Source organism: Hypanus sabinus, chromosome 27 (genome assembly GCF_030144855.1).
Source record: "Hypanus sabinus isolate sHypSab1 chromosome 27, sHypSab1.hap1, whole genome shotgun sequence".
Classification (NCBI taxonomy): Eukaryota; Metazoa; Chordata; class Chondrichthyes; order Myliobatiformes; family Dasyatidae; genus Hypanus; species Hypanus sabinus.
This window is the reverse complement of record NC_082732.1, coordinates 4,758,102-4,777,081: the sequence shown is the minus strand read 5'-3', so window position 1 is coordinate 4,777,081 and position 18,980 is coordinate 4,758,102. Positions and strand designations below refer to the sequence as shown.

Here is an 18,980-nt window from a genome sequence, read left to right as displayed (position 1 = left end):
AAGAGGACAACTAATCATGGAAATACTGATAGATTGTCCTATTTACACTTGGAAAAGGAGACATCAGAAAAAAATTACAAAAGACATTCTTCCTGACATAATCTTCCTAATGCAAATCTAAAGTAATTTCAAGCAGAGGCAATCCACCAGTAAAATGAACACCAGTAAAAAAACCCACTGGCCACCCAAGATGGCTGGAATGTGCAGCAGAATCCCAATTCCCCCATTTTTACCAGCACTGGGATGATCTTGCCCTTGACTGGGGTTGTTTTATGCAGTGACTGAGACTTGCTTTACCATCCAAAATGAGAGCTAAAGTGTTAGAGGCGCTACATTCCAATCATCTAGGTTTGGTCAAAATGAAGTGCTGGCTCAAAGCTTTGTCTGATGGCCTAGGATTGATCAGCTGATCAAGCAGCTTGCCATGCACTGTCCGGGATGCCAACGTGTCCAGAACATGCCAAGAGCAGCACCTCTCCATCTCTGGGAATGGTCTGGCAGAGGAATCATGTGGATTTTTCCAGACCATTCATGGGCACAAATATCTTGGTAGTAATGGATACAGTTACAAAGTGTCCAGAAGTGTTCCCATTAGTCTCCACAGTTTGTTGTGGAACAGTTTCAGTCATATCTGAAAATGAATGGAACAAGGCATATTATATCTGCACCACACCACCCAGCTACAAATGGTTTGTCAAGAGTCTAAAGAATACACTGTAAGCAATGTCAACAGAACACACTACACTGACACTGAGTCAGAAGCATGCCAATTTCCTCTTTGCATTATTGCAATACAGTACACTCCACAACCAACAACTCTCCAGCTATGCCATTCCTGGTTCATCCCTGGCACTCATGCTTGGATCTTCTCAAACCCAATCTCAGAAGAAGTATGCAGGACAAACTGAGGGCTCCCCAAAAAAGGAGGTTCACTTTTTCAGTATTGGACAAATAGTACCAGTGACAGACTGCAGAGATGATCAAAAGTGAGTACTTGGAAAGAATAAGGACAGAATTGGACCACACTCTTACACAGTAGAGGTGAGTTCTGTTATCATCTGGAGGTGACATATTGATAGTTGAGGACATGTCAGAACCACGTCCAGCAGTCCCAGAGTCATCATCTTCAAACACCACGGAGGAGGCCCCAGACCATGAGATTGTTTCACAGCTACAAGTGTCAGCTGCCAAGCAGAGTGACCTCCTCATCAGGAAATATATTTCATTAAATATATATATAATAAAAATATCATATATATCATGACTAGTGAACAAATTACATTTTTGAGCTGAGATGCATTTTATAGCTAAGTAGGGAGGAATGTATTGTATTTAATATTTCAGTACTATTTAGGTAATACTGTAAAGATATTGTTTGATCAAGCATTCTTTGTTTACATAATTCATTATGGGTTATATGTGAGCACCTCACTGAAAGAAAAGGAAAGAAAAACTATGTACATAAATATCCCGGCTCCTGGGTTTTTCTTTTCAATAGTTTCTGGATTTACAAAAGATAACAGATACATTCATTTAGTTCCTGTGCTGCAGATCCTCATACATGGCAGCGACTTCTTCAGTGCATGAACCATTATTACACCCATCTCCTTTAGCACCGTTGCTATAGGGTAGCTAGCCTAGTCTCAAATTACCTAGTTTTCTAAAATAATAAATACTATTACCACACTGGCATGGAAAGCTTCTTCAGCTGTCAGTAACTGACAGAATTTGCATAGTGGTAAAATTTAGGTAGAGTCTTCAGGAAAACATTGATTCACTGTTTCAGCAATATCTCCAGAGTTTAATATGTTGAGATTCACCTTAAAAAACTGAGTCAATGACTAGTGTTTGAAATAACTGTGTAAATTACTAGAGCTTCCTAACCTGATTGATGAGCAAAGGATTTCCCACAGATGTCACAAGATACTGGTAACCTCCTCTTCTTTCCTTTTGGCGCATCATGGGCATCTTCTCTGTCCTTTTCTAAATCCTTTTGGGAAGTCCCAGTTTCTCCACATTCCTGACAGTTACCAGCTTTAACCAAACCAATTTTGCGACAGCGGGTGAGGTGTAGGTCAAGACGACATTTAAACATGAAAGTCTTGCCACATGCAGTGCAACATAAATCCTGCTTTCCTCGGGGTTTACACTTTTGTTTCATCTCATCTGCTGGATCACTGCTTCCTGCCTTAACATGTTCAGTGTTGGCAGGGTGCTCCCCAAGTTCTTCACCTCCTTCTTCCTGATCCATTGGGTATTCTTTCTGATCCTCCTCCACATCACACATTGCTTCTTTGAATAGTCCTGATAGATAAAAAAATATTTTACTCATACTTTTATAATATCACTCTCAGTGACAATTCTTTAGGTTGATAAACATGAACATGACAAGCTATATTTTAAAACTATTTTCAAAAATTTGTAAATTTAATTTACTGCTTTTTCTCTTTATAAAGTCAACTGAAAGTTTAAACTTCCTTGTACAATTTTGCTAAACATTTATTTTTAAAATGTTGTTGTGAGTTAAGAACTAGAGATAAGTACCCTCAGATCTGAATTTCGGACATCTAATTTCGTGAAAAAATTCCTGTTTTTCATGGAAGTAATGAATTTAGACAGCATTAATGCAGTTAAAACATAGAAAGATATTTTGACTTTGGAGCTAAATTGGAGGATCCATTAAAAAGAGGGGGAGGGGGGAGAGAGAGGGGGGAGAGAGAGGGGGGGAGAGAGGGGGGGAGAGAGGGGGGAGAGGGGGGGGAGAGGGGGGGGAGAGGGGGGGGAGAGGGGGGGGAGAGGGGGGGGAGAGGGGGGGAGAGGGGGGGAGAGGGGGGGAGGGGGAGAGGGGGGGAGAGGGGGAGAGAGGGGGAGAGAGGGGGAGAGAGGGGGAGAGAGGGGGGAGAGAGGGGGGAGAGAGGGGGGAGAGAGGGGGGAGGGAGGGGGGAGGGAGGGGGGAGGAGGGGGAGGGAGGGGGAGGGAGGGGGAGGGAGGGGGAGGGAGGGGGAGGGAGGGGGAGGGAGGGGGAGAGAGGGGGAGAGAGGGGGAAGAGAGGGGGAAGAGAGGGGGAAGAGAGGGGGAAGAGAGGGGGGGAGAGAGGGGGGAGAGAGGGGGGAGAGAGGGGGGAGAGAGGGGGGAGAGAGGGAGGAGAGAGAATATAGAGAGAGTGAGTAAGTATGTATATAGAGAGGGAGATGAACTGTACTTCTATAAATTAGGGCACTTTGCATTCTGATAAATTACATCCACCAAATAGTTACTGGATTTTATAGAAAACCGTCACTTCCAAAACCAAGGGAACTTATATGAAATTTGACACAAATTCTAACTACATTCCAGAATTAGATAGTATTCTATAAATGTTATTTCACCATACTAAATGAGCATATCCTGAGCAGTTCACATTGTCACACTGTTATCTAAGAAAGGATGTGCTGACATTGTAGAAGGTCCAAAGCAGTTTCACAAGAATGATCCCAGGAATGAAAGGGTTAATCAACAGAGTGTTTGATGGCTCTAGACATGTACTCACTGGAGTTTTGAACAATGAGCGGGGTGGGGCGATCTCTTTGAACCTTATTGAACATTGGAAGGCCTACATAGAGTGGATGTGGGAAGGATCTTTCCAACAGTGAACAAGTTTCAGATCAGAGAACACAACTTCAGAAAACAAGGACGTCCCTTTAGTACAGAGATGAGGAAGAATTTCTGTAGCCAGAGAGTGGTGAATCTGTGGAATTCATTGCCGCAAACAGATGTAAAGGTCAAGTCATTAGATACATTAAAAGCAAAGATTGATAGTTGCTTGATTAATAAGTGTGTCAAAGATTACAGGAGAAGACAGGATGAGGTTGAGGATTAATTACTAACCATGAAGGAATGATGAAGACAACTCAATAGTCCAAATGACCAAATTCTACTCCAAAGTCATATGGGAATTACTAATTAGCTCCTGAGACCCAGGTTTGAATTTAGAAAAAGATATTACTATTTCATTTCTCTAACAGCTGTTTGAGCTGGAAGGCTGAATAAGCAGAGGGAAAGGCTATTTTCTTCTTCATGGTAGCCATCAACCTGTAATATTGTTCACTTCTCTCCCCCATATACTACAACAGTTCTCTCGTATGCATTAAACCATTGCAAATTCATCCATGACAGGCTGAAAATTTGTCGTGGTTATAGTCCAAGACTCAGGAAAAATTAAGTATAAGCAGGTGATTCTGAAATACATTAAAGTTAAAGCAATAGCACCAATTAGTTCTCCAATTTTTGTAAGAATATAAAAAACTTTCTCCTAATTATGACTTAGCTTTAGAATCTAAGTGAAATTGTGTATTTAATGTATCTGTAAAAGTTTAAACAAGTAAATGTAGTGCAAAACGGCATTGTAAGATACATATATAACACACACACACACACAATCTTTGTAGTTACCTGCATTTTCCATGGTCTTCATTACCAATTCAAGGGACGGATAGGACTCACTGATCATATGCAAGAGTTTACAAAATACCAAAGCAGGAATGAGTCGCTCATCTAGAATTTTGCCCAGAATACTTTCTGATGACTGACCAGCAGTATCCTTGAAACAACAACTCTTCAAAATCTGACAGTGAGAAGAAATATAAACATGCAAATAATTCAAGAGAATTTATAAAATAAAGCTTTAGTTGTGCACATTTAAAATCAATCTAGTATACATCTTTAACTTGCCACAAGCTCTGAATATTTGGAGATCGATATAAACCATGACTACTCAGTTCCCTGAATTAGGTTCGCCAGTACCTTTGTGTAAATCATGGTGGAGACCTCCTTTTTTACCCCATTTTATTGCACTGTGAGCTGGAATTGAGAGTTGACTTATGCTGTGGATATTGTAACCACATGCATACAATACACTAACTACTTCAGACTTTTATATTTGAAAGAGGTGGAAATGCATCACTGTTCATCATTTGTTTTCATTGCTGCACTGTGCCCTAGTTCTGTCCAACTTTTCCACATGCTGCCACCCAGATGACAGACTTGAATTTAAGTCGTCGAAAGTGAACGAAAGTGATAGAACAGCCAGAATCTCTCACTAACAATGGTGTGGTGCATGGGCATAAAACAGAAAATGCAGGAAATGCCGTGTCATTAGGGCTACCAGTTTTTGTATGATGCAGGAACTTTTACTTAATGTAACCTATTACAGTGGTAGAGTAAGAGCCCCAAACAAGTATAAAACAAAACATTCATCTGCTTTTACTAATAGGCAAAGTACAGAAATTAAAAAAATGTTTGACATTATACACAATTAATAAACATACAATAATATACGTATAATTTTATTTTTCCACAGATGCTCTTCTAATGGTGCTGGCACCTTTACTTACACCAATCAATACCCATGATAGAACAGTACAAAACAAGGACAGGCTGTTTGACCTACACAAACACAATGCCGAAATTTATTAAATCTCTTTTGCCTGAACATAATCCATATCAAGGCAGGATACACCACTAAAGTACTTAATTCTTGTGACAGTATAGAAAACTTCACGTATACCTACTCAATTTCTGCAAAGACAAAGGGACACTCATTTTAAAAGCTCATTAATATTGAGGTTGTAGAGACATTCATCTAAAGTATTAAGCAAATATGCAATTTAACACAAAATTTTGTACAATCCTAATTTCACTTATACAATGATAGAGATCTCATCATAAATCGTGATGCTTCCACTAACAATCTTGGCCAATAACACTTGATAAGTCACTTATGATGATCCTGTTTTCCCTTTGATTCAAACTAAATCTAGCAAAAACACTTATTTAAATGAATAGGCAAATTTGATTGCCATGACAAAAAAACCTTTTTTATTGAACTAAACTTAAATATTTTAACTGTCATTTGGTGTGTTTTTTTTTTAAATGAAAATCATTCTAATTAATATTGCTTCCCCAGCACCCCACCCCATGATTCTCAAGTGCTTCTGAATGCTTGTATCAGCCTTCCTGTGAGTAAAATCAGCTACTGGCACAAGAGAGCACAACACTTCATGGAAGTGTTGGAAGACTGCTTCCGAACAAAACACTGTATTCAAGTCCAAATATCCAATAGTCAGTCACTGCTAATCTTGGGGCAATGGAAGATCTGCCCACTTCTCTTACAAAACAACATGCAAGGTTCAGGCTTGTTCTCAATTTTCTCTCCACAAAGGTGCCTGCATATGAAGTAGCAGTAGTGAGTCCTGATAAAGAAAGCTTTTCACAAAAAAGGAAAATTTCAATCAAAAGGAACAAAGTTTGTGCAGAAATGAACTGAATGAAACACTACAAATTTCATCTCATCTTCATTGGTATGTAACAAGGGATAACAATTACCAAATATCAACTTGGGAGGATCTGCACATATCGGTTTACATTACAAAACCTTTTGAGAATTATTTACTACATTTCTTTTTAAATCAGTTTTTCTCACTCTGGTCTGCTGTGTTCATGCTGAATAAACAAACTGTTTATGTAAAGTTGTTTTACAAGTTACACCTCATTGCTAGTGATACCCTGTATGCTTTAGCTTTGCACTTACTAACCTACTTCAGCTAGCCCTACTTCTTAAACTGTTGCTTTTGTTATTTAACTAAGAAAATAATTTAAAAACACTGTATCAAAAATGTTCACTACAAACCGTATCATTCCTGGTTCATCAAATTTCATCTGAAATTAGAGAGGGGCATAAATCCTCTTATGCAATTCCAAAAAAGTGATAAATTTGAGCTAGTCAGTGGTTCAACGTTTAAGGCAAGGAAAAGGCTTGCATCAATATAGTGAAAGTGTCAAAATAAACTACCTCAATTGTCTCAGTGGAAAGATTTTCTACACCAGGTACCAAACAATCCAGCAGAGGACTGATATCTTCAATCGTATTGATGATCAACTGTCTATGACTTTTTAAAATATTGAAGGCTTTACTTTCCTCATCACTCACTGAGGGAGAAAAAGAACATAAAGAAACATTACTCCACAACCAAACTAAATACTCAAAAATTTTAACAAACCACGTAAGAGCTAATTTTTAGATTGTTAGCTTTCTACAGACCATTTCTAATTATTGCTTTTGGAGATACAGTAACACAAAGAAGAAATGTTCAATTAAAAGCCTGAGGGTTACATTTGTCAATGTCCTCAATTTTAACTGGCACATGCAGAGAACCTCCAACTGCCCAAACTCCTGCTACCCTTACAAATATGTAGCAGTTATTATAACCTGATTAGCACAATGATATCCACATACGACTGTATTAAGCTGCTATAACAACTTGTCTATCTACAGCAAAATAGCTTCTTAGGCATTCACAAATAGATTTAAAACGCAATCTCAAAGTGATTCATAATGTTTGCTTAAACTCCCAAAGTAAAACTAATATAAAGTGGAAGGGTGCAACAGTAACTGCATGGTTACAACTCAATCAACTGAAAAGATAGAATATTATTCCTCATCCATTTACAAAAACACAACCAAGTCTTTGACTGTCTTGTCTTATTATTTTCTTTTACGTTGATGAATAATTTTGAAATGATTACGGAAACAGTACTGGTATACAGGTTCTACTATGCAAACTTCCAAAAAAAAAAATTTCAGATGCTTTTATCACTAACAAAGAATTCCCATTATAACACCGACATAATCATGATATTTTTAACATTCCAGTCAACAATTGTAACACTAATTACATCAATCTCAAGGCATCAGCTCCTCAGATAACAGAATAATGAAGCTCTCAGAGCTGCCAATTCTAACATCAAATCTGCTACTTATTTTAAAAATATATGCTAATTCTAGTACTGCTACATGAAAGCCTCACCTGATAAAATGAGTTGGAGACCATCTGGTTCTTTCTGGAGTTCATCCAGCAGAGTGCTAAGCTTTGGCACATCCTCTTTCATTCGGATGAGCACTTTCCAAAGAGTGAGTGCTGTAAGTGTTCGTTTTTCTAATACTGCTTCCATCAAATTACTTATGCAATCCACCACATCTTTCTCTTTAATAAGATCTTGAATTCTCTGTCAAAGGAAAAAATATTGAAGGTTAAATTATTTTAATTTATGCAAGGTACATTATCAACATGCACTTTTAACAGTGAAGTTGCAGTACTTAGAAGGAAGCATGTTGCATTTTGATTGGCTGCTTTGTATCATACCATAGCAACCAAAGCAACAAAAAAATTGGCACTGCACAGAAGGATTTACTTGCCTAGCATTTAATGATTAGGAAAAAAAAACTGTCAATTTTACTGCTGCAGCTCACCAGCTGTATTTCACTCCTAGGGACTTTGAAAATTATCCATTAATAACAATAGAAGTGAAACAGCGTGTTTGTGTCAAAATTGAACTAACGGTAATATATAACAGTAATATATAACGGTAATATATAATTTAAAAAAAATAACTACTTCGATTGAAAACATGAAACAATAAAAAAGTTCACCAGATTGTTTGCTGGAATGGCAATTTGTCCCATAGGGGAGTTAAAGCAGAATGGCTCTTATTCTCATGGATGAGAGGTGATTGCATTGAAATAAACAACATTCTAAAAGGGTTTGATAGGGCAGATCAAGGGTGAAGTTTCACTTGCTAGCCTGTCTGTCTAGAACAAGAGGTCAGTCCGTCTGAAAATGAGGTCAGCCATTCAAGATAGAGATGAAAAGAAATGTCCTCACTCCCTTTATGTCTTGGGAATCCTCCACTCAAAGGGTTCATGGAAAATAGTCCCTGATATATTACAAACAAATATTGATAGATTTTGGATGGTGAGAAAATGATGGGTTATGGGGTTAGTACAGCAATGTTTGCACTGAGATAAAATTCAACTAAAATCTGACAAGGCAGAACAGGTATTTCTAATTGTTTCTCTTATATTCTCATAAAATCTTGTTCAGGCACTTGAAAAGAACATTTGAAAATGTTGAGTTGACAGTAGATCTGATAATCAAAAACATACAAAAGACCATCCTATATTTACAACTAAATTACTTTAAAAATACACATACACAGTAATAGCAGAAGCACCTGATACAAACAGTGATCAGTCTCAATGTCTGCATGAACACTGACATAGTTGATCAATACTGGAACAAAGCAAACAGGACATGACAATAGGAGATAAGTCAAATGTAAAGGGAACATAACAAGCCATATCAGGAAAACTAAATACATTCCAATCAATCCTTTGACAAGACATTGAAAATCCAAGCCAAAATAGACTCATAGAGTCATAGAAAAGTACAGCACAAAAACAGGCTCTTCAGCCCATCTGGTCCATACCAAACCATTTAGACTGCCTGCTTCCATCGACATTGAATTGAATTGACTGTATTTCTTACATCCTTCACATACATGAGTAAAAATCTTACATTTCCAGCAGAATGTATAATATGTAAATTATAATATTTTGTAATAAATAATATGTACAGTAAGATATACAATAAAACAGTCATGCGAATCACAGGCCTCTGTACCCCTACCATCCAAACCTCTCTTAAACATTGAAATCGAGCGTGCATGCACCATTTATACTGGCAGCTCAATCCACACTCTCACGACCCTCAGGGTGAAGAAGTTTCCCCTTATGTTCCATTTCAACATTTCACCTTTCACTCTTAACCTATGACCTCTAGTTGTAGACCCACTGAATCTGGAAAAAGCTTGCTTGCATTTACCTTCTCTACACCCCTCATAGTTTTATATACTTCTATCAAATCTCCCTTCAATCTTCTACATTCAAAGGAATAAAGTCCTAAACCTATTCAATCTTCCCTTATGACTCAGGTCCTCCAGTCCCTGCAACATCCTTGTAAATTTTACTTTTACAACCCTATGGAAACCTCTCACTGTAGGCTCATTATGAGTTAGATATTGCTGTAAATACGAAATAACAGCAACATAACTCTATAATGCATGGGAATAATGATGTAAAGGCCTTTACCAGTAAATAAACGTGTCTAGGATGGATAAGTTTCAGGTAAATTGAATGTTTCCTCTAAAGGAAAATTAAGATTATTACTGGTATGAATACTGACATACCTATGCAAATTCACCAAGAAGCAATAATTTAACTCAGAACAGTTTAAACTTAGATTAAAATTGTATTGACAAAATATCTTAAACGACAACAAAATAAAGAAAAGGCCTATCACATATATATCAATCTATAGCATGCACGCAATCGTTGGAGCTTATTTCCACATAATACACCCAGTTCGCTTCACTTTGTTTATTCACAAAACCAAAACACTGAAGAGCCAGTCCAAGGGGGAAAAAAACCAAAAAAAAACCCACACAACATCCAAAGAAAAAAGGGACAAACTTTCTCCAATGTTGTGTGCTAACTAGCTGAGTTATCTGCACATTCTCCGCACATGAGGATTTTCATGCATCTGCATCTGCCCTGCTGAATTTGGCTCTGTCAGCGTTTTACCATGTTCTTCTGCTATATTTCTTGTCTGTTTCCTTTCATTATTCTCTCTCATTCTTTCTCAAAACTTCTTCCATTCCATGTTCTCTGCAAAAAAAATACTTATTCTTTTCCCAGATAGCTTATTTTTAAACAGCAAAATATGGAATACTTTATTGTGTAGTGTCATTAAAGGAACACGTTTTTTTTAAAACAGAGATTTGCATTTTAAGGAGATCTGCAAAAAATAAAATGCCAAACAGTATAACTGTATTAATAAAATAAGTCTTAAATCAGGATATTACTTACTTACATCTTTTCTATAGGTAGGTGATCAAAACTGCACATAATACTCCAATTATGACTCAGCAACATCTTATACAACTTCAACAAAACATCCATCTCCTGTACTAAATATTTTGATTTGAGGCCAAGTGCCAAAAGCTTTCTTTACGACCCTATCTACCTGTGCAACCACTTTCAATTAATTACAATCTGTATTTCCTCATGCCTTTGTTCTATCACACTCCTCAGTGCCCTAGTAGATCCTACCAAAGGGCAACACCTCACTCCGTCTGCATTAAATTCCATCTGCCATGTTACATCCTATTTTTCCAGCAGGTCTGGATCCAGCTGCATGTTCCGATAGTCTTCCGCACTGTCCACTACATCTCCAATCTTGATGTCATCCACAAATCTGCTCATCGAGTTAACCAGATTATTATCCAGGTCGATGATATAGATGACAATTAACAAGGGACCTAGCACCATTCCTGCGGTGCTCCACTAGTCACAGGTCTCCACTCAGAGAGGCAACCATCCACTACCACTCTCTGGCTTCTCCCACAAAACCAATGTCCAGTGCAATTTACTACTTTATCTTAAATACTGAGGGACAGAACCTTCTTGACCAACCTCTCCTGTTGGACCTTGTCAAATGCATTGCTAAAGTCCATGTAGATAACATCCACTGCCTTGCCTTCATCAACTTTCCAGGTAACTTCCTTGAAAAACACAACCTACCATGCACAAAGTCCAACTAACTATCCCAAATCAATCCATGTGTATGCAAATATCCACATATCAGGTCCCTTAGAATACCTTCCGATCAATTTTCCACTACAAATGTTAGGCTCCTGGTTTCTGTTTAGAGCCTTTCTTAAAGGGTCGAATAATAATAGCTATCCTACATTCCTCACCTGTTGTTAAGGTTTAATGAAATATCTCTACTACGACCCCTGCAATTTCTGCACCTGCCTCCCACAGGGTGCGAGGGAACACTGTCAGGTGCTTGGGATTCATCCATCCTAATCTGTCTCAAGACAGCAAACATCTCCTGCTCTGTAACCAGTATAGGGACCATGACATCGCTGCTGCTTTGCCTCATTACTATAGACTTTGTATGTAATGCTTATGCAACAAGCTGGTATATGTCTAGGAGAAAAATTCTAGCCACTCACTAACCCCGCCTCCCGTATACGCACGTGCTGTGGAAAATAAGTTAATGCAGCATCGTACACACAATATCAAGCACACACCAGATACAGTTATAGAATATACTTCAAAGATTTTACTAGAACTAATGATTACTAACAATACAGTATATATGAAGGAAAAGAAAATAAAGTAAAAGGCACCAAAACTTATCAGAGTTCAGTCAATTTAGTGCACATTGTTGGAGCTCAACCATCGAACCATTCAACCACTCTTCGCTCTCCTCCGACCTCCACGACCTTGCACCTGGGACCACCCAAAGTGATCAACCGAGCAGTGCAGCACATGCCCACATTTTTCAGCGCCTTCTTCCCCGCTCCCCAAAAGGCCGCAAAATACCAGCTCCCAGACCCACAAGGAAAAAATGACATCCAACACTATTGGTTAACAAATGAATACAATCCCCATTATCAGCAATTCTAAACCTAAACAGACTGCGAGAAGCTTCGAGAATGCTCTGCAAGACTCTCTCTCACCAGTTAGTGTAACAAAGAAGCAGTTTTACTTCTAACAAAGAAGCCATTTTGAATAACATACGCAGTACATTCTCCCCCCCACCAACATAAATCATGCCCTCATGACATTACCAGAGTTCACCAATGCTTCTCGCAAAACCCAAAACCCAACCCAGGTTCAGAAAGCAGTGACATAACTGCCCAGGGTGGTAGAGATCAGTCTGTTCTCCTGGCACTGCATATGTCAACCGCTCCGGGGGAGGGGGTGCCTACTTCTCTGAAATCTCCGTACCTCTTCTGCCAACCCTTCCACCTCAGACACCATGGGGGACACTCCTGTCGGACCCCACCCTCTCCCTCACTGGGCTCCCTCTTCATCTGAGAACCCTCTGCCTCGGACACCCCAGGTCTACCAGTCAGACCCTCACCCCCCCTCACCTTAGAACCCTCTGGCTCGCGCTCGGGTTCCAGCCTCTCTCTCCCCAATGCCGGTGGCCTCTCAGTCTGCCCATCAGCACCCTCCCTCCTCTTACCTAACTCAGTCGGGGAAGGGCCAGAAGCCTCCTCTTCTGGTACTGGGGAATTAGCAAATGGAAACGGGCCACACATCTGAATTGTCGTCTTCCGAATCAATATCCCTTCCCAGGGTAAGGACCCGTCCCGTCTCTTCCGCAGTAGGCTCGTCCCTCGCTCTGCGCCCTCGCAGAGTCTTCACTCTGGCTCTTTTATCCATCTGCAGGGGCAGCAGGTGATTCCAATGGAGTACCTTGACAGGCCCCTTCCCATCCTCGGATTTCACCCGGTAAAACGGTAGATTCAGCATCTGGCTCTCTAGCACACAGATAGCTGCCCATCGATCTTCCAACTTGTGCTTACCAGGGAGTCCCAAATTCCGCAGAAGGACCCAGTAGCTCGGCAGTAATTGAACAAACTTCACTTTCTGATCATATCTGCTTTTACTCCTCTGATTCTGTTTGGTAGCCACCGCCTCGGCCAACTCGTACGCCCTTTTCAACTCTCTCCTCATATCAGACACATACTTTAGGTCGGGCTTCCCTGGTAATTCACCTGCTTCAGCCCCAAAACACAAGTCAATTGGCAACCTCACTTCCTGCCTGAACATCAGATAATAAGGCGAGTACCCTGTAGCGTCATTGCGAGTACAATTGTAACTGTGAACCAATTGCCCAATATGTCGACTCCACTTATTTTTCTGTCCAATCTTCAGCGTCCCGAGCATATCCAACAGGGTCCTGTTAAACCTCTCTGGCTGAGGATCACCTTGCGGGATTTCTCAACCCCAAGCACAGTCAGTAATTCATGGATAAGCCGGCTCTCAAATTCCCGCCCCTGATCACTTTGGATCCGCCTGGTATGGCCATAATGAACAAAATACTCCTCCCATAACACCTTCGCCACTGTTGTTGCCTTCTGATCTTTAGTGGGAAACGCCTGAGCATATCGAGTGTGGTGATCCATGATAACTAAGACATCCGCGGTGTTGCTGGTGTCAGGCTCAATCGACAGAAAATCTATACACACCAGGTCCAGGGGTCCCGCACTCTGCAAGTGTGACAGTGGAGCCGCCGACGCTGGCAGGGTCTTCCTCCGGATGCAACGACTGCATTTCCTACAGTATTCTTCGACCTCCCTCCTCATCTGGGGCCAGTAGAACTGGTCCTTGAGTAATCCATAGGTCTTTTCCACCTCCAAGTGTCCGGAACCATCATGCAAGGCCTAGAGTACAGTCTGCCGATACTTCTCCGGCATGACCAGCTGCCAATGCTGGGGTTGGTCCGGAGGCGCTGTGACCCGGTACAAGACTTGGCTCTTCAACTTTAACCAAGGCCATTCCTTCAATTACAGAGGCACGGACCCATGTTTCGCCTTCTCTGCCCTCACCACATCCCCCTTCTCTACCGCCCTCCACACAGTGCCAAGACCCGGGTCATTGGGCTGCGCAGCTGCCGCTTCCTTCGGACTTAGTTCCGGCAACTGTTTAGTCTGCAGTGTGGTCAGGTCACAGTAAGCTTGGGGTAGAGCATCATCAAAAGCCCCCAAAGGGTCCATGGCTCACTCCAGACTTCCCCTTCCCTCGGCCTTCATGATGATAGCAAACTGACACGTGGCTTTCACTCCCGGGGCAGAGATGCTCTCCCACTCCTCATCCTTCTCCTGTTCCCCAGGCTCCTGATGTGACAAAGCATTCACGACATTCTTGCTTCCCGGATGGTACTTCAGGCGGAAATCATACACCAACAAGGCCACCAACCACTGATGTCCTGTAGCATCCAGTTTCGTCAAAGTCAGGATATGAGTGAGAGGATTGTTTTCCGTTCTCACCTCAAACTTGGCTCCGTACAGGTAATCGCTCAACTTGTCCACCACCGCCCACTTCAGCACCAGGAACTCCAACTTATGAGTGGGATAGTTTCTCTCAGATGGCGACAAACTTTGGCTGACAAATGCTACCAGTCTCAATGCTTTGCCCTGCTCCTGGTACAGGACAGCCCCTGGACCCACTCGGCTGGCATCAGTGTGCAGCACATATGGCTTCTGGGAATCAGCAAAAGCCAACACTGGGGCCTGGATCAGTGCCCTTTTCAAAGATCGGAATGCCTCTTCACATCTATCATCCCATCTCGAGCCAAAAGGTTCCGCCGGGTTCCAGTATCCTCCAGCGTCTTGCCTCCGGTCCCCCTTCCTCTTCTTTCCCACCGGAGGATAACCACACAACAACTGAGTCAACAGGTGACATGAATGAGCAGTAATACCCACAGTACCCCAAAAATGAGCATAGAGCGCTCACCTTCTGGGGTCTCGGCCAGGTGGTCACTGCCTCTATCTTAGTCGGATCAGTAGCCACTCCCTCTCGCGAAATGATGTGGCCAACGTAGCTGACTGACGACTTGCAGAACTGGTATTTGTCCAGGGAAAGTTTCAGGCCTTCCTCCATAAGCCAGCTTAACACCTTTAACAGCCTCTCCTCATGTTCCTCCAAAGTCAATCCAAACACTATCAAATCGTCCAGGTACACCAGCACCTCCAGCAGATTCATATCCCACACAGCTCTCTCCATGAGCCTCTGGAAGGTGGCTGAGGCCTCCGATATGCCTGGGGGCATTTGTTTGAACTGAAAGAACCCCAGCGGGCAGATAAAGGCCGTCTTCTCTTTATCGCCCTCACTCATCGGGATCTGGTAATACCCACTTCCTAAGTCCAGCACACTGAACCACTTCGCACCGCTCAGGCAGGCCAGCGCATCCTCGACCCTTGGGACCGTATACTGATCAGGGACAGTTCGCCAATTCAAAGTCCTATAGTCAACGCACATATGCACCCTCCCATTCTTCTTCCGTGCCACCACTATTGGGGACACACAGGGGCTTCGGGACTCAGCTATGATTCCAGATTCTTTCAACCCACAGAAGTGCTGCCGCACGTCTTCCACATCTGCAGAGGCCAGTCACTGTGACCTCTCTCTGAATGGGGTAGCCTCCATCACCCAGATGGTGTGGCAGGTGTTTTTGGAGCAGCCCACATCAAACTCGCCCCGAGAAAAGATGGCTCCCAACTTCACCATCTTCTCCACTAGCCTGCATTTCCACTCCGGCGACAAAGGAGAATCCCCGAAGTTAAAAGCCTCAGCGGTCAGCTCCCCTCGGTGTTCCAATCCTTCCCCGTTAGTGGCCCTCACTGGTGCACCAGACATTAACATCACCGGGAACAGATGAGCCAGCAGCATTCCGCTCTTAAGGGTGATTTCTCTTGCCGTAGTGTTCCTGACACTTACGGCCATCTCCCTCACATGTACCACCGCTGGCCTCTGCACTTCAGGCCTCACCAGCGCCCCCGCCGGAAATCGTGTCTCCCCCTCAAGATCATCCAGGGCGTTTACTAACAGTTTGCCCACCAGCACTCCGGAGAATCTGGGGGTCCCCATCATGAGTGCTACCTCCCCCAGTTGGATCACCTTAGGCCTCACCTGCGTACACCACACTGTCCCTCATTTACACTCCGGGTCCAGCCCTTGGTGGGGGGGGGGGGGGGGGCACCCCCTTCTTCGAATACCACTCAAAACACTGGATGCACCAAGAGGATCTCCAGAAAGTTTCCCCCCCTTCTCTTTACAAGCTCCCAGGAGCCATCACACAACAGGGGAGTTAGCCCCCACCAGGAGGGCAGCACCACCGGTTTCCACCGGGTCCAGACAAACCAACACCAACTTGTCAATAGCTTCAGACACTCCCACAGCACCCTCCGAGAACTCCAATCTCACTGCCAAGTACCCATCGTACGGATAATCACCCTCACTCACGCCCCAAATCTGCAGGGTGTCAAATGGGGTTACGGGCAAGTGCTTTAGATATTTGATGTAGAACAACCGGTACAATAACTGCGATCCCGTATCGAGGCTTTTGCGTAACCTCCCTCATCCTTAGGCACACACTGGCACGGGGTCCTACCAGCCCATCCGGAATAAAGGCTTGGGCTCCTGGTGGTCCCCTAGATGATTTCTGTGAAAGTGTTCCTCCAGAGGCTCCAGTCCGTTCCCTCACTGAGCCCCTCCTAAGCTTCCCGTCATCTCTCCCTTCTTAGTCGGCGGGGTTCTTGCCCTCTATGGGACATCTTGTCTCTCACTATCCCACCAAAAGCGTCCCCCCTCACCACAGCTATAGCACACCCTTGGCCGCTCACAGTCCTGCCGGAAATGCCCCTCTTTCCCACAGTTAAAGCACATGCTGCCCGCCGCCCCTCCTCTCCCGGGACGGTTGCCACTCCCAGCCCACTGCACAAGCTGCCCCTGGGAGTGGGTACTTTCCCTGTCCTTCCCCTCCAGCGGGGGTTCCCTACACCCTTGGGACCCCTTGGATTTCTCCGTCCTCCACCCGGTCATCACTTCCTGTATCGCTGAGGATCGCTCCCGGTGGCCCGAGCCCCTTTTCCGCCCCACCGCTCTCTCTTCCTCCCGCACCACTCTAATCAGTTGCCCAAATGATGGAGGGGGGCCCTTTCTATAAGCCTGCCAGTTACTCCACGCCTTGTCCTCCTCCAGAGAGCCACTGAACATCCGACTCATCCTCACTCTAGCTATGTCAGGTGCCTTCACTACCCCCTGGCACAACAACCCCATAAGCATTCCCTCCATCCGAAATATGTACTTGGAGAGTTTTTCCCCTCTCCATTGTTCCATGTAGAAACATAGAAACATAGAAAGTAGGTGCAGGAGTAGGCCATTCGGCCCTTTGAGCCTGCACCGCCATTCAGTATGATCATGGCTGATCATCCAACTCAGAACCCTGTACCTGCTTTCTCTCCTTACCCCCTGATCCCTTTAAACACAAGGGCCATATCTAACTTCCTCTTAAATATAGCCAATGAACCGGCCTCAACTGTTTCCTGTGGCAGAGAATTCCACAGATTCACCACTCTCTGTGTGAAGAAGTTTTTCCTCATCTCGGTCCTAAAAGGCTTCCCCTTTATCCTTAAACTGTGACCCTTCGTTCTGGACTTCCCCAACATTGGAAGCAATCTTCCTGCATCTAGCCTGTCCAATCCCTTTAGAATTTTATACATTTCAATAAGATCCCCCCTTCAATCTTCTAAATTCCAGTGAGTATAAGCCTAGTCGATCCAGTCTTTCTTCATATGAAAGTCCTGCCATCCCAGGAATCAATCTGGTGAACCTTCTCTGTACTCCCTCTATGGCAAGAATGTCTTTCCTCAGATTAGGGGACTAAAACTGCACACAATATTCTAGGTGTGGTCTCACCAAGGCCTTGTACAACTCCAGTAGAACCTCCTTGCTCCTGTACTCAAATCCTTTTGCTATTAATGCCAGCATACGATTTGCCTTTTTCACCGCCTGCTGTACCTGCGTGCCCACCTTCAATGACTGGTGTACAATGACATCCAGGTCTCTTGCATCTCCCTTTTCCCTAATCGGCCATCGTTCAGATAATTATCTGATTTCCTGTTCTTGCAACCAAAGTGGATAACCTCACATTTATCCACATTAAACTGCATCTGCCATGAATTTGCCCACTCACCTAACCTATCCAACTCACCCTGCATCCTCTTAGCATCCTCCTCACAGCTAACACCGCCGCCCAGCTTCGTGTCATCCGCAAACTTGGAGATGCTGCATTTAATTCCCTCGTCTAAATCAATATATATTGTAAACAACTGGGGTCCCAACACTGAGCCTTGCAGATCCCCACTAGTCACTGCCTGCCATTCTGAAAAAGTCCCATTTACTCCCACTCTTTGCTTCCTGTCTGCCAACCAATTCTCTATCCACATCAAGACCATGCCCCCAACACCGCGTGCTTTAAGTTTGCACACTAATCTCCTGTGTGGGACCTTGTCAAAAGCCTTTTGAAAATCTAAATATACCACATCCACTGGCTCTCCGCTATCCACTCTACTAGTTACATCTTCAAAAAATTCTATAAGATTCGTCAGACATGATTTTCCTTTCACAAATCCATGCTGACTTTGGCCAATGATTTCACCTCTTTCCAAATGTGCTGTTATCATATCTTTGATAATCGACTCTAGCATTTTCCCCACCACCAATGTCAGACTAACCGGTCTAC

The 18,980-nt window shown here is 43.0% G+C and overlaps 1 protein-coding gene across 5 annotated transcripts in view; it reads right to left on the bottom strand.

Moving 5' to 3' along the window:
- Positions 1-18,980, bottom strand: part of zbtb40 (zinc finger and BTB domain containing 40) — a 129,830-nt gene that overhangs the window by 55,591 nt on the left and 55,259 nt on the right. For all 5 annotated transcript variants that reach the window (XM_059951699.1, XM_059951698.1, XM_059951700.1 and 2 more), the window contains exons 8-11: positions 7,845-8,043; positions 6,830-6,966; positions 4,432-4,603; positions 1,885-2,304 (exon numbers count right to left, since the gene is read on the bottom strand). In XM_059951699.1, coding sequence (XP_059807682.1) covers positions 1,885-2,304; positions 4,432-4,603; positions 6,830-6,966; positions 7,845-8,043 — 928 coding nt within the window. The remainder of the gene's footprint in view (positions 1-1,884; positions 2,305-4,431; positions 4,604-6,829; positions 6,967-7,844; positions 8,044-18,980) is intronic.